The following is a 15403-nucleotide window of genomic DNA, read 5'->3' as shown; positions in this document are numbered from 1 at the left end:
TATAATAAAAACTGTTAGCGACCTCCATAACTTTTTTTTTTCCCGATTAACTTTATCATTAATAAATGCAGCTGAAATCTTATCAATTAACGTTATCAATATGTTGCTACAAAAAAAAAAAAAAATAATAATAATAAAAAAAATCATTATCAATATGTTTATTAATGGCATGTAATATTTTTAAATCAAATGGATAAATATCAAAGTACAAATAAATTATTAATCCAATAAAACTATTATATTTGGAGAAAAAAATTTATTTCTTATTAACCTATCAGAGTTTATATTAAATAATTTAAATAGCAAATTTGCCGAATATATAAAGTAAATGAGATTTTTCCTTTTTTTTTTTTCCCCAAAAAAAAAAATCATTGCATCTGGATCTGAAGTGTCTTCTCTCAAGCTTGGTTTTGTTTTCGAAGATAGATCAAAAAGTGTGAGATGAAGGACGAAAGGAAACAATAAAAACAAAAGAATAAAAATAACTAAATAAATAAATAAAAGAAAATAAAAAAAGAAAAAAATCGGTTTTAATTAAATACAAAATTACCCTTTGACTGTTATATTTAACTAAGCTTGACTGACGGCAGGGTAGTTTATGATGAATATTAAATTAGTAGTAGTAACATGTAATTGGGGCAGACCTAAGGGATGTAAATGAAGTAAACGAGGATTCCAGCTGTCCTTGTACTCAGATATTATATTAAAAGCTAAGTAAATCGAATCTCACACGTCTGTCACACCTAAATGTATATATAACTCCATTCAATGTTCCAAAAACATTTGACAAAATCTGATGTAAAATTAGAAATACAACTAAAATTTACATTTACATATTATAGTGATAGTAATTTTATATGAGATATATATTGCCGAATGGGATGGGTAAGAAATTGCTTGGTACGTGTTGATTTTGGCGGTGTAGAATGGCGGTATGTTGACCATTCTCATTCATGCTTTTGTTTTCATTTGCCATACAATACCAATCACTTTAGTACACTTTAAAGGTTATGGGCCAGGACAGAAAGATACTTCTGATACACCTGCCCACAAAAGCATCTATATATAATTAAAAAAGATGAACAAATTTGCTAAATTGAACTTCCATTGATAAAGCTACCTTAAGCTCTAATGGCGTTCCATACCTATCTTTTGCTTCCTCTGCTTCTAATCCTTCCCCTACTATTTCTCATGAAAATAAAAGTAATTCAGAGAAAAAACAATAAGAATCTTCCACCAAGCCCACCAAAGCTTCCCATTGTAGGCCATTTGCACCTACTTGGTGAGCTATCCCACCAATCTTTATTTAAGCTGTCCAAAAAATATGGCCCTGTCATGCTTCTTCATCTTGGTGGTATTCCAACCGTGATATTATCGTCCCCGGAGGCTGCCAAGACCGCCTTGAAAGTTCATGATCTAAACTGTTGCAGTAGACCTTCACCGGCCGGTCCTCGAAGACTTACGTATAATTTTAGGGACATTGTTTTCGCCCCTTATGGAGATTACTGGAGAGAAATGAGGAAAATATGTGTTCTCGAGCTGTTTAGCACGAAAAGGGTTCAATCATATCGTTCTATTAGAGAAGAAGAAGTTGAATCTCTGATGAATTTCATAACGGAATGTTCAACGTCTTCTACTCCTGTTAATCTTACCGAGAAGCTCTTTGCCTTGACTGCCAGTATGATTTTCAAAATTGCTTTTGGGAAAAGTTTCCAAGGGAGTAATTTTGATAACCATAGATTTCATGAAGTTATTCATGAAAGTGAGGCTCTGTTGGGAAGCTATTTTGCTTCAGAGTGTTTTCCATATGTGGGATGGATTATAGATAGAATCTCAGGTATGCATCAAAGGCTTGAAGGTATTTTCAAGGAGTTGGATAATTTTTTTCAACAGGTAATTGATGATCATCAAAGTTCTGAGAGAAAAAGACAAGACCAAGATGACATTATTGATGTGCTTCTGAAGATAGTTAAAGAGCAATCTGGATTTGGTGCTGCTATGCTCACCGAAGTCAATATCAAAGCTGTCCTCTTGGTAAGCTAGTTATATGAAGTCTCCATATCTGTTATGCTTTTTGTTTTTAATTTGCTTATTATTATAATATATGTTTGTTTTGTGCCTGCCTCTTCTCGAACCTGTAACATGGTGGAGACAACTCATCCACTTGACTACAGGACTAGAAGGTTGGGCTATCATTATAATATATGTACTACATATATTAATTTATTATGAATTCTACAGTAATTTTCGGTTAGGCATCTAGTGTGTGTGTAATTAATAGGATATTCCATTAAAAGCACATGTAATTGGATCGGAGGCGTCTGGCATAAATTGGTTGACTACTCCTTGTAAAATAAATTAAATAATGTTTGAATTCTATATTTATGATTTTGATGATATTTTTTTGTGAAACAGAATGTATTTTTGGCTGGAGTAGATACTGGTGCAATAACCATGTTATGGGCAATGGCAGAGCTGGCTAAGAAACCAGAATTAATGAAGAAGGCACAAGACGAAGTTAGAAATGTGATTGGAGATAAAGGAAAAGTCAGTGAAAATGACACTGACCAACTTCAATATCTCAAGATGATAATAAAAGAAACTTTGAGATTGCATCCACCAGCTCCTTTGCTAATTCCAAGAGAAACCATGTCCCACTTCAAGATCAATGGTTACGATATTTTTCCAAAAATGCTAATCCAAGTGAATGCCTGGGCAATTGGACGAGACCCCGAATATTGGGAAAATCCAGAAGAATTCATCCCTGAAAGATTCACTAATAATTCCATTGATTTCAAAGGGCAAGACTTTGAGTTCTTGCCCTTTGGATCAGGTCGAAGGATTTGTCCAGGGATGCACATGGGAACAACTACTGTGGAGCTCGGACTGGCAAATTTGTTATACCGGTTTGATTGGAAATTGCCTGATGGAATGAAGGAGGAAGATTTGAATATGGAAGAGAAAGCTGGCATTTCGCTTACCATCTCAAAGAAAACTGATCTCCAGCTTGTCCCAATCAAGTTCTATTAGAAATTTAGATTATGTTAATTATAAGCTACTGTTGTTGTATTCATTCAAATATTAATTTTAGTGGTCCGGACCTTGTGGTCCTTTGAATAGTGAACATGGTAAATGTCCCACTTTAAGGTCAAAATGCTCTTTGACATATCCTATATTTTTACGGAGTTTTCAATAAGTGCATCTCTCATGGATTTGTGACTATTATCTTTATGGTAGATATTTTAAAAAGATTTATATACATTCAATTTTGAAACTCATTCTCAAATGATTTTGTTTAAACCTCAATTTATCAATAATTTGTAAATATATTTTTTCTTTAAATAATAATAATAATTTATTTATCTTTTTTTTTTTTTTTAAAATATCTTGATAAAAAACATTTTGATGAATCACATTGTTTAACCGTCTAAAATAAACAGTTTTTTTTTTTTTTTAGTGTTTATTTTTTTTTTTGACCAAATCAGCTAGCTAAAATCTAAAAATAGAACCATTTAAAAGACGTTATTTTTTTAAACTGTCTATATTTCTGATGTGGCAATAAAAATATAACAATCCATAAAATAAGGAGATGGTCAACTGTAAAAAAAATTGGACATTTAATACTCACTGTTACCAAATATATTAATTTTTAACTGATTTTGTCAAAAATTGGTCATGCCACCCATGTGACCAAGCAATTGAATTTTTTTTCTATTTTTCTTTCAATTTCTATAATTATTTTTTTTATATTGGTATTTTAGAAAGTATCCAAATGCAACTTCTTAATTTTGTAATTTTGCTGACAAATTGCTGGACAACTTCTTAATTTTCTATTTTTTTTAATATACCACTATTTAATTAATCTGGAAAATAATAATTGAGGTATCTACGTAAAGAACTGATTATTTCATATTTATCACTTAAAATCGATGCCTTTCCAAATTTGGAAAAACAACTTTCCTTTCCTTTTCTTTTATTTTGATCAGTCAGAGTTTGCTGAGTCATTGTTTCTACCTCAACAAACAGATATGGAGGAGAACATACGTGCATCTTTAGCTGGGATGGAATCCATTTATGAATTGACCAGGGTTGTTATTGAAAAAGACAGAAGGATGTAATCGATGAAAAGAATCGTGAAATAAAGAGTTTGGATGAAACTGTATCTCAGTTAGTTAAGGAAAAAGAACATATTGGATCTTTGCTTAGGAGTGCTTTGTCCAAGAGGATGACATCAAATCCATCTACCAAAACAAATGAATTGTTTCAAGTTGCAGAGAATGGTTTACGAGAGGCTGGAATTGATTTCAAATTTAGTAAGCATGTTGGGGGAGGTTTCCAACTTCTAATGACAAAATGGATGCTCATGAGACAGAAGATGAAATATATAATTTGGTAAGTTACTTTGGAAGTGGTTTGTGTTGTCTGAATTTTGGTTTATGGTTCAAAGCCCCATTTGTCATTGCTGAGCCGTTATGCGCAGGCTGGTGCTCTGGAGAATATTGTTAAGGAATCTCAGCTTGAGATCATTGAGCTCGAGCATTCTGTGGAGAAATTAAGGTAATCTATCTTGCTCAAACTATACCACCGATGTATGTTGATGTTTACAAGTGCACCCTATTCACATGTTTAAATTTGTGTATAAATTACATTTTCTAATATCCTGACATTTTATCTTTCTGCTATCTTTTACTGCTTTTCTGTATTAAGGGCCGAGTCGAGTTTACTTAAAGATCACATAGAGGCTCAAGCCAAGGGGCTTGGACATAGAATGCATCAAATTGAGGAACCTGCAGAGAAGGAGAGCGTGGCAAATGAAAGTGTATGTTATTTACATGTTGACAGTTCCTTTAGCAAATAATATTTCTTTACATTCTTTATAAGTTGCTGTTTGATTATAATATCATTATTTCGTATAAATTAAATAATTATGCGGAACACTGTTCATGAATCAACCAGATGAGACATGTGTGTCCTTTATTCGCATTTTACAGCATTGGATTATAAGTTATTTTAAATGTGTTGCAGATTGAAGGACTAACGATGGACATTGCTGCTGCTGAAGAAGAAATTACAAGATGGAAAGTGGCAGCAGAGGACGAAGCTGCTGCTGGTAGAGCTGTCGAACAAGAGTTTGTGGCATAGGTTAGATGTCTTTATTAATATTGCTTGGTACACACTCAGTCACTTTGAACAATTTATTATTTATTGGTTAGATGTCATTGTTAATACTCTTCAGAAATTGAATACTAGAACAGCTACTTGAAAGTGCTAATATTTTGGGATCAATTTCTGAATAAGAACTTCTTATATAACTGTTATATTTATCAGCAATAGTGAATTTAGTGCAAAAAGTGAAGAATATAGATAAGACAAGACAACCAATGTCTATTAACAGGAAAGGAGAACTTTGGAAAAACTTGCAAGATGGTTTAGAATAGCTATCGAATTCTTAAGAAATATGAGCACACGTACAAGTCTTGGATATTATGTTGAAATTATAGGTTTTGGCCCTTAAGCCTTGGAAGTTGGAAGTTGGATTAGGAGGTAAAGAGGCAAAGGCTGGGTGGTTAGGCATAGGTCATTGGTGCAAATCTTAACTCTTAACAACTGTAAGATTGTATCTATTAGTTTGTCTCTTAAAAGTACTTAATCAAATATCCTATAACTGATCTAATATTCAACATGTGGTTCCTTTAGCATGTTTCAACATTAGTTCTGGTTGAAACTCAATTTGACTTTGGTCATTCCTGCAGCTGTCAGCACTTAAGCAGGAACTTGAGGAGGCAAAGGGAGCCATTTTAGAGTCAGAGAAGAAGCTCAAGTTCAAAGAAGAGACAGCAGCAGCTGCCATGGCTGCAAGAGATGCAGCTGAGAAGTCATTGAGGTTGGCAGACACGAGGGCATCAAGGCTTAGGGAAAGATTAGAGGAACTTACCCGTCAGCTTGAAGAGTTTGAACACTGGGAAGACACAAGGAGGGGTAGAAATGGGCCTAGATATGTACTGGCCATGGCAATGGCTGGGGCTGGACTTTGTAGGTTCCAGCCGGTCTGACATGCAACAACAAAGTTCAAATGAAATGGAGCTTTCTGAACCTCTTTTATAATTATACATTTTTTTTTCTTTTCCTTTTTTCCTTTTGTATTTATTGTGATCTTTCAGAAGAAGTACAGTGAAAAAAAAATTAGCTTAGAGCATCTTCATTCTTCCATGTCTTTTTTGTTTGCAATGATAATATTGATCAATCTTTCTTCACTTGAATGCTAGTTAGAAGTTTCTCTATTTTCATGTTATGACTATGACCATGCTTACAGATAGCAATTACAGAATTTTTTTTTTTTTTTTTCTCTTCTGTTCTTGCTTTCCATCTTACTCATCTTCTCTCCATTTTTATGAATTAAACAGAACACAATATATGCTTAGAGATTGTACATTTAATATCATATGAGCATATGTAATCATAAATAACGAATGAATTGTCACAATATCAAGTTAGGTTTCAGTTTCCCTTTTTATCTTATTTTATTTTATTTTTGAATAAATTTGCAAGTCATTTGAATATAGAGATTTTACAATGCATATTATTTGACTACTTAGACCCAACGCAAGCAGGTTACTACTGGTTTAGATTATTGACCAAAGCAACAGAACTTTTATTATTTATCATGAAAAAATGATAGCTTCTTATACTCTTAAAAGCAGATCTTCTGTTGGTATAGGTTTCTCCTCAATCTATCTTCTGATGCTTTCCAGAGTACTTGGTAGGGACAAGGTTGAGAGCAATTTTCTTAGAGATGGCAAGTGAAATACCAGCTTCCTCTTCCATGTTTATATCTTCCTCTTTCATTCCATCAGGCAATTTCCAATCAAACCAGTATAGCAGATTTGCAAGTCCAAGCTCCACCATTGTTGTTGCCACATACATACCAGGACAAACTCTTCGTCCATATCCAAATGGCAATAATTTGAAGTGTTGCCCTTTAAAATCAATGGAACTATCAACGAACCATTCAGGGATGAATTCTTCAGGACTCTTCCAGTAACCAGGATCTTGTCCGATTGCCCAAGCATTAATATGGATTATCGTTTTAGGATGAACTTCAAAACCATTTACTTTAAATTGTGATATGGTTTCTCCGGGAAGAAGAATTGCAGCTGGAGGGTGCAGTCTAAAAGTCTCTTTCACTATCATCTTAAGGTATTCAAGCTGTTTAATGTCGCTTTCACTGACTCTTCCTTTGTTTCCTATGCATTCCTAACTTTATCTTGTGCCTTCTTCATCAGTTTTGGTTTCTTGGCCAGCTCTGCCATTGCCCATATCATGGTTATTGCTCCAGTATCCACTCCACCTAAAAACACATTCTGTCTCAAAAACATCACAAATAAGCAGAAACAAGTATAGGGCTCAATTTCTTTTACCAATGAGATCAAAAAGCACTTGTAATATAGACATTGCTTACCAAAAGGACTGCCTTTATGTTGTCTTGAGAGAGCTGAGCAGCTCCAAACCCTGTTTGCTCCCGAACTAATTTCAGCAGCACATCGATAACATCTTCATGGTCTGTTTTTGTTCTCTCAGCACTAAGATGATTATCAACTACATATTGGAAAAACCGATCCAACACGTTGAAAGTCCTTTCAAACCTTTGATGTAAACCAGAGAGCCTGTCGACAATTCCACATAAGGGATGAACTCAGCAGCTGAGTAGCTTCCAGCATAGCCTCCACATCATGAACCACTTGATGAAATCTATGGTTATTAAAACCACTTGTTTTGAAAGTAGTCCTAAAAGCAATCCTGAAAACTATACTAGCAGTGAGGGAAAAGAGCATCTCAGTAAGATTAACAGGAGTAGCGGAAGACGAAGATTCAGATATCAAATTGATGAGAGAATCAACTTCTTCTTCCTTGATGGACCGATATGACTGCACCCTTTTCCGCACTGAAAAGCTCAAGAACACAGATTTTCCTCATCTCTCTCTAGTCATCTCCATAAGGTGTAAAACCTACATCTTGATAATTGTAAGTGAGTGTTAGAGCTCCTGGCAATTGAGGTCTGCTACAAGAATTGAGATCGTTAACCTTTAAGACGACTTTTGCAGACTCTGCAGAGGATATACAAGAGTTGGGACACCGCCGAGTTGAAGAAACATTACAGGGCCATATCTTTTGGCAAGATTGCATAAAGATTGGTGTGGCAGAGTACCAAGATGGTGCAAGTTTCCTATGATTGGAAGTTTGGGAGGGCCAAGTGAGAGGTTGTTATTTTGTCTCACAGCTTTCAACTTCTTCTCCGTGGAAAAAGAATAGAGAGAGAAGAAGAAGAAAAAGAAGCAACATGTTTAGAGCATTGAGTGCCATTGGAGCTTATCTATAATTTCTGCAAATCAGTGTCCTTCATATATAACCACTCGAAGTCCATGTCTACAAGGAAGGAGTTATGATACGAACCTAGAGCGACCTACCTCTAAACCCATAACAAAAATTGAATTGGACCGTCTAATTACAAATTATCAATGGAAGACCTCGACCCGATACCTATATTTGAGGTAAGAATCTTGGTATGGTGAAGACGCTACAATAGGGTGCGGAGTAACCTATTGATAAGTCAAATTTGAACTCCACAAGTAAAGCTTGAAAAGTTCGATATAGTTTTTAGAAAACCAAGAGAATCACTCTCACTTTGAATCAAAATTGTAACTTGAATTTTATTCATGACTTGTGTGCCTTTAAATAGGCAAAATAAATTACAAAGCTTTCCTAAATTTGCTAAAAATAATTATGCAATAACTATGGACGAAAATTAGGTTTAGAAAACCTAATTTTGATAGGTTTAGAAAACCTAATGTGGTTAAGTTTACGAAACCTAATTTGGTTAGGTTTAGGAAACCTAATTGGGTTAGGTTTAGGAAACCTAATTTATCTCCTAGTTTCCTAATAAGAATAGGAAAGTAATTTAAAAATATAATAAAAGTAAATTCAGAAAATAAAATAGGCAACATGACAAAATCTAATCAAGACATAAAATAAAAACTAATATTTCCTAATTATAAAATTCAGCCAATGCCATGTAGGTGCATATCATCCTCCACGTGGCAAAAGTGCCATGTCACCATATGATACCATGTCACCATCTATGTCATCAAATCGTGCCACATCACCATATTGTTGGATTCCATGTGTTAGGCTTTCTTTCATGTTGGCATCCTCTGTTCCAATCACATGAACCAATTTTGGTTCATCTTCAGTAATGAACTTGCTTCCTTGGGATGTGAACACCTCTTGGATTAAACCATTTAGTGCTTCTTTAAACCTCTTTACTCTTGCCCTGATTATTGGTCCCGTAGAGATTTGAAGTGGCTCTGGATTCCATCTTGGGGTGCTCCTGGTCATGTCCTCATCATTCCCCTCCTCTTGAAAATAATTTATCCTCAAATCATCACCTGCACAAAAAGGAGATAAATCAGTGACATTAAAGGTAGCACTTACATTATACTCATCTGGAAGATCTGATTTGTAAGCGTTGTCATTAATCCGCTCCAGAACTTGAAAAGGTCCATCCCCATGTGACATAAACTTTGAATTTTGTAGCTCTGGAAACCTTTCCTTTCTTAAGTATAACCAAACCCAATCTCCTGGATCAAACACTATCACAACAAGTCCTAGACATACAAGCTCATTTCGACAAAAATCACACTTTTTAATATTTGCAAATAATCTTTCTTTCCTAAGCACATCTAAAACTAATCTAAGATGCCCTACATGCTCTTCTAAACTCCTACTATATACAAAGATATCATCAAAGTACACAACCACAAACTTTTCAATGTAAGCCCGCAAAACATGATTCATAAGTCTTATAAAAGTACTAGGAGCATTAGTTAACCCAAATGGCATAACCAACCACTCATACAAACCATGCTTTGTTTTAAATGTTGTTTTCCATTCATCACCTTCCTTCATGCGAATTTGACTTTTAAGATCAATTTTTGAAAACATGCATGCACCATACAATTCATTAAGCATATCATCTAACCTAGGAATAGGATGATGATATTTGACAGTTATATTGTTAATAGCTCTACAATCTACACACATTCTCCATGTTCCATCTTTCTTAGGGACTAATAACACAGGTACAACACATGGACTCATGCTTTCTTTAACATATCCCTTTTTAAGCAATTCACTTATTTGCCTTTGAAGTTCCTTTGTCTCCTCTGAATTACTCCTATAAGCCGGTCTATTTGGAATTGTTGATCCTGGAACAAAATCAATTTGATGTTCGATCCCTCTAATCGGTGGTAACCCATTTGGAATCTCCTTGAGAAAGACATCATCGAACTCCTGTAAAAGAGAAACAATGGAACTAGGCAAAACAAATTCATCAGGATTAGTTAAATGATTCATATATGCTTCTTTGTATATAATTACAATCATAGACTTTTTACAACAAAAAAGCTTTTTTCATCTCACTCTATTTTGCATAAAAACTCTCTTTTTTCTTTCCACTCTTTTTTTCTTCTTTTTTACTCGCACTCTCATCCTCACCACTCTTTTTCTTCTCTTGATGGTTGGATAAAGTTTGATTTTGTTGTTGTTCAGCTTCTCTCCTCCTTTGTAAAGCCAATTGATCATCAAAAACCTGTTTAGGAGTATTGGCACAAGCACTACTCGTTTACCTTTGAACTTGAAGACAATCTTATTAGTACGACCATGATGATTAGTATCTCTATCAAATTACCACAGACGTCCCAAATGCAAATGACCAGCTTGCATTGGTACCACATCACAAATAACCTCATCTTCATAATCACCAATAGAGAATGCAATCTTCACTTGCCTATTCACCTTCAACTCTCCACAATCATTAAGCCATTGTAGCTTATATGGTTGTGGATGCTTTATAGTGGGTAAATCTAGTTTTTCAACCATAGTAACACTAGCAACATTAGTACAACTCCCATTATCAATAATCATACTACATACCTTATCCTTGACTTTGCGCCTAGTATGAAAGATGTTCTCCCGTTGCACTTCCTTCTCATCTTTATACACAGTTAGAGCTCTTCTAGCAACCAATGACAAGTTCCCACCAACTGGATACTTGTAATCTCCTTCATCTTCATCACCAATGTCTTCCAATGGTGGCATGGATTCATTGTCTGACTCTTCCTATTCAGTTTCAATGTCTCCACTTTCCCGAATCACCATAACCCTCTTATTTGGACATTGACTTACAATATGACCCCTACCTTGACATTTAAAGCACATGATATCTTGATATTTAGTTGAAGATGAATCTGATTTACTTACTTGCTTGGATGAGGATGGATCGGCCTTAACTTCGGATTTAGGCCATGTGGTGGCTTTATCTTCAAACTTGGGCTAATTGGGTTTCCATGTGGTTGGGCTTGCTTTCCAAGTGTTTTAAGCAATACTAGATCTTGTGGTACCCCTCCTCTTGAGTTGTTGCTCTACTTTGAAGGCCATGTGCAACATCTCTTTAATCTCCACATAATAATGTAAGTCTACTTGATTTGCTATTTCCCTATTCAAACCAGCCAAGAAACGTGCCATTGTAGCCTCCCTATCCTTCTCAACATTGGCTCTCATCATAAGGATTTCCATCTCCTTATAATAGTCCTCCACACTCCTATTCCATTGAGACAAGCTTTGTAGTTTCTGAAAAATGCTTCTATAGTAATGGCTAGGTACGAAACACTTCCTCATCAAAGCCTTCATCTCCTCCTATGTATCTATAGGTTTTTGATCCGCTCACCTTCTAGAAAGTGTCTCTTTGTCCCACCATCCAATAGCATAGTCCATGAATTCAACAGCGGCTAATTTAACCTTTTTAGCCTCGGAGTAGTTCTGACAATCAAATATCATCTCAATTATCTTCTCCCACTTGAGATATGCTTCTAGATCACTTTTACCTTGGAATGATGGTATTTTCATCTTAATTCCTCCATAGTCATTGCCTGGTCTAACCTCTCTCTCCCATGGAATTGATTGGTTCTCGAACCAATGTTGATACGAACCTAGGACGACCTGCTCCTAAACCCGTATTATATTAGCCCGGATCTTTAATTAAGTTCAAGTTCTAATGGAATGGACCTCAACCCCTAACCAACCTGTGGTTAGAAACCTTGGTATAATGTAGACGCCACAATAGGGGATGGAAAACCTATTGATAAGTCAAGCTAAAACAACCAATTCTCTAATGGTGTTTTAGGTGTTCTCAAAGAACAAAGAGATAATTAATCTCACAAGTATTTTCTCAATCAAATCCAAGTTTTAAAGTTATCTTATTAATGAAAAATAAGCCTTTAAATAGGCTTTGAAAGAAACAAAATAAACCCTAAAAACCCTAGGAAAAACCGGCCACTCAATGAAGAATTCTACCTTGGCCGAAACTTTCCTTTTCCTAATCTAATTTTGATTAATTAATTCCTTTATTTTGAATTAGGAATTAATTAATTTACAATGAAAATAATAAAATAATAACTTTCCTAAACTTATTTTTTCCAGAAAATAAATAAATATAAACTAAAAAGTAATGGTAATTTCCTAAAACAAAAAGTAGAATCAAATTAGGAAACTATAATACTAGTTTTTTGACTAAGTTGACTTTGACCAATCTTTGACCAAATTGAGCTTCAAATCAACTTCTAGATGCTTTGTAGGATGCCAAATAAACTGAATATGAAGGCCCACACGTTGCCCATGCTTGGAAAAATAAGAAAAGGCTAATACAGTAAAATACAATAAAGCCAGCAAGCAATACAGCAAATTCGGCCAAATTGTTGAAGCTGTCCGTACAAGCCCTTTTTGATTGCATTTGAGGCTGCTTTAACTTGATTCCATGACCTCTTAGGCATATGTATTGAACCCATAAAGCATTGGAACCATTTCATGCTTCTCGGACTCCAAAAATGTACCAAAACCGTCACCCGGGCCCGTTTTGGCTTCTATTGCTTGTATGAGTAAAACAGGCCTTGGTTCTTTAGATATGGCCAACCACTCTTGAATATGACTTATTCCTTGTATAAAGACAGCAATAATGTCCTTGAACTTCTTGGCTAGGGCTCTAGTGATCGGTCCCACCTTCATCTGTAACGGATCGGCACCCCAGCAGATTGTCGGTTGTACTGGTTCGGGCGGATTCGCATCAAATGTCTTCTTCTTCTTCCTTATAGTCATCTCCCACTCGTTCCCAATTTCCCCTTTTTGGAATATCTCTTCCTCTACCACGTCCATGAGCAAACCTTTGTGGAGGTCGTTGCTCTGGCATTTGGATAGATGATTCCATCCTATCCAACCGATCATGGATCTGCCCCATCTCCAACCGTAGTGCTTTTTGAAGTTCTCCCACCATGGCTTGAATGTATAACTTCCGATCAGCCACACTTGGAGTTCCTTCCACACTTTCTTTGCTTTGGTCTTGTGACATGATTTTTTCTGTAGAACTTGTTAGTAAAAAGGACCTCACAACACTCCCTCATATGTTTCGCTCAAATTCAAGGTCTCAATTCACTCGTGTTTGCACTCTAGTTATAGTTCGGCTTTTACCCTCTATAATTCTCACCTCTTTTGCCTTTTACCACTCTAGTAATTCTATTTGGTTCTTTGCAAACTAATTTCAAACTAAAACAAACTGGCAAGTAACAATCCAAATAGACCTACCAAACAGTTATGAAAATAAGGTTAAAAAAACAAATAGAATGAAAAGTAACAAGAAAAAGGCAATGATGAAAGCTTAACAAGAAATTTGGCAGAAACAAAAGAAACTAGAATGTGAAGAACAAATTGGAATGAGATTTGCAAAGTGGAATTAGTGAATATTCAACAAACCTTATTTTCGGTATTGATTTTCGCTTATTTTTGGTGCTCTTCAAATCAACCAAAAAAAAAATTTCACTACCTGGTTTCTCTTAAAATCTCAATAATTCAATGCCACAAATCACAGGAACAAGAAAAAAAATTTAAGAACGAATTTTGCTTTTTTTTTTTTCATTTTTTTTTTAAATACGATTTGATCGGAATGAATGAAGAAGAACAAAAAAACAAAAAAAAAAAAAAAATGCAAAGAAAAATGCAACAACCCAAATGCAAAGAACAACCAAAGGAATCAAAGATGCAATTTCTAACCTAATGCTAAAAATTGCCAAAAAAACCAAGAAAAATAATGAAACAAAAGAAAAGAAATAGATAGATCAAACCTGTAAATAGAAACTAGCTCTGATACCAAATTGATACGAACCTAGAGCGACCTGCCTCTAAACCCGTAACAAACATTGAATTGGATCGTCTAATTACAAGTTATCAATGGAAGACCTCAACTAGTTATCTAGATTTGAGGTAAGGACCTTGGTATGGTGAAGACGCCATAATAGGGTACGGAATAACCTATTGATAAGTCAAATTTGAACTCCACAAGCAAAGCTTGAAAAGTTCGATATAGTTCTTAGAGAACCAAGAGAATCACTCTCACTTTGAATCAAAATTGTAATCTGAATTTTATTCATAACTTGTGTGCCTTTAAATAGGCAAAATAAATTACAAACCTTTCCTAAATTTACTAAAAATAATTATGGACGAAAATTAGGTTTAGAAAACCTAATTTTGATAGGTTTAGGAAATCTAATTTATCTCCTAATTTCCTAATAAGAATAGGAAAGTAATTTAAAAACCTAATAAAAGTAAATTCAGAAAATAAAATAGGCAACATGCCAAAATCCAATCAAGACATAAAATAAAAACTAATATTTCCTAATTATAAAATTTAGCCAATGCCATGTAGGTGCATATCATCCTCCACGTGGCAAAAGTGCCATGTCATCATAATGATACCACATTATCATCCATGTCATCAAATCGTGCAACATCACCATATTGTTGGATTCCATGCGTTAGGCTTTCTTTTATGTTGGTATCCTCCGTTCCAATCATATGAACCAATTTTGGTTCATCTTCAGCAAGGAACTTGCTTCCTTGGGATGTGAACACCTCTTGGATTAAACCATTTAGTGCTTCTTTAAGCCTTTTTGCTTTTGTCCTAGTTATTGGTCGAGTAGAGATTTGAAGTGGCTCTGGACACCATCTTGGGGTGCTCCTGGTCATGTCCTCATCAAGTTACTCGCGGGGATACTCAATTTCATATGGGCTGTTCAAAAAAAGGGAAAATTAAAAGCTTAAGTTTTGACAAAATTGTTAAACCCAAATCTGTCAATTTATCCACATCTATCACTATCGGTAATCAAAATACCCAATAAATAACACCCAATTTCCTTGTCCAATATCTCACTAATTCTCATGTTCAACCATTAAACACAATCTTCTTGTCCAAAAATAAAATGTTAAAAGTTTATAAAGAAGCGTAATGTTTTAAATATTACCT

At 34.9% G+C, this 15403-nt stretch overlaps 1 protein-coding gene, 1 non-coding gene and 1 pseudogene across 2 annotated transcripts; 2 read left to right on the top strand and 1 right to left on the bottom strand.

Moving 5' to 3' along the window:
* Positions 1-1009: 1009 nt before the first annotated feature.
* On the top strand, positions 1010-3240 carry LOC107428459 (cytochrome P450 71B37). Its single transcript, XM_048462166.2, has 2 exons — positions 1010-2034; positions 2416-3240. The coding sequence occupies exons 1-2, from the start codon at positions 1132-1134 to the stop codon at positions 3028-3030; spliced, it is 1518 nt and encodes a 505-aa protein (XP_048318123.2). The 5' UTR covers positions 1010-1131; the 3' UTR covers positions 3031-3240.
* Positions 3241-3914: 674 nt separating this feature from the next.
* On the top strand, positions 3915-6254 carry LOC125418434 (uncharacterized). The gene is made up of 5 exons (XR_009635068.1): positions 3915-4392; positions 4481-4557; positions 4708-4819; positions 5026-5142; positions 5754-6254. It is a non-coding gene; the product is annotated as an uncharacterized LOC125418434 (transcript).
* A 141-nt stretch (positions 6255-6395) lies between these two features.
* Positions 6396-8342, bottom strand: LOC125418431 (cytochrome P450 71B9-like; annotated as a pseudogene).
* Positions 8343-15403: the final 7061 nt, after the last annotated feature.

The sequence above is a fragment of the Ziziphus jujuba genome, chromosome 12 (assembly GCF_031755915.1).
Source record: "Ziziphus jujuba cultivar Dongzao chromosome 12, ASM3175591v1".
NCBI lineage: Eukaryota > Viridiplantae > Streptophyta > Magnoliopsida > Rosales > Rhamnaceae > Ziziphus > Ziziphus jujuba.
The sequence above is the reverse complement of the archived record's forward strand: the minus strand, read 5'-3'. Positions and strand labels throughout refer to the sequence as shown.

What these genes read in the sequence shown, in the direction of transcription:
- LOC107428459 (XM_048462166.2), top strand. Translation starts at nt 1,132, where the DNA reads ATGGCGTTCCATACCTATCTTTTGCTTCCTCTGCTTCTAATCCTTCCC. An exon ending in ATATCAAAGCTGTCCTCTTG is followed by an intron (nt 2,035 to 2,415) that starts GTAAGCTAGTTA and finishes TTTGTGAAACAG; the next exon opens with AATGTATTTTTGGCTGGAGT.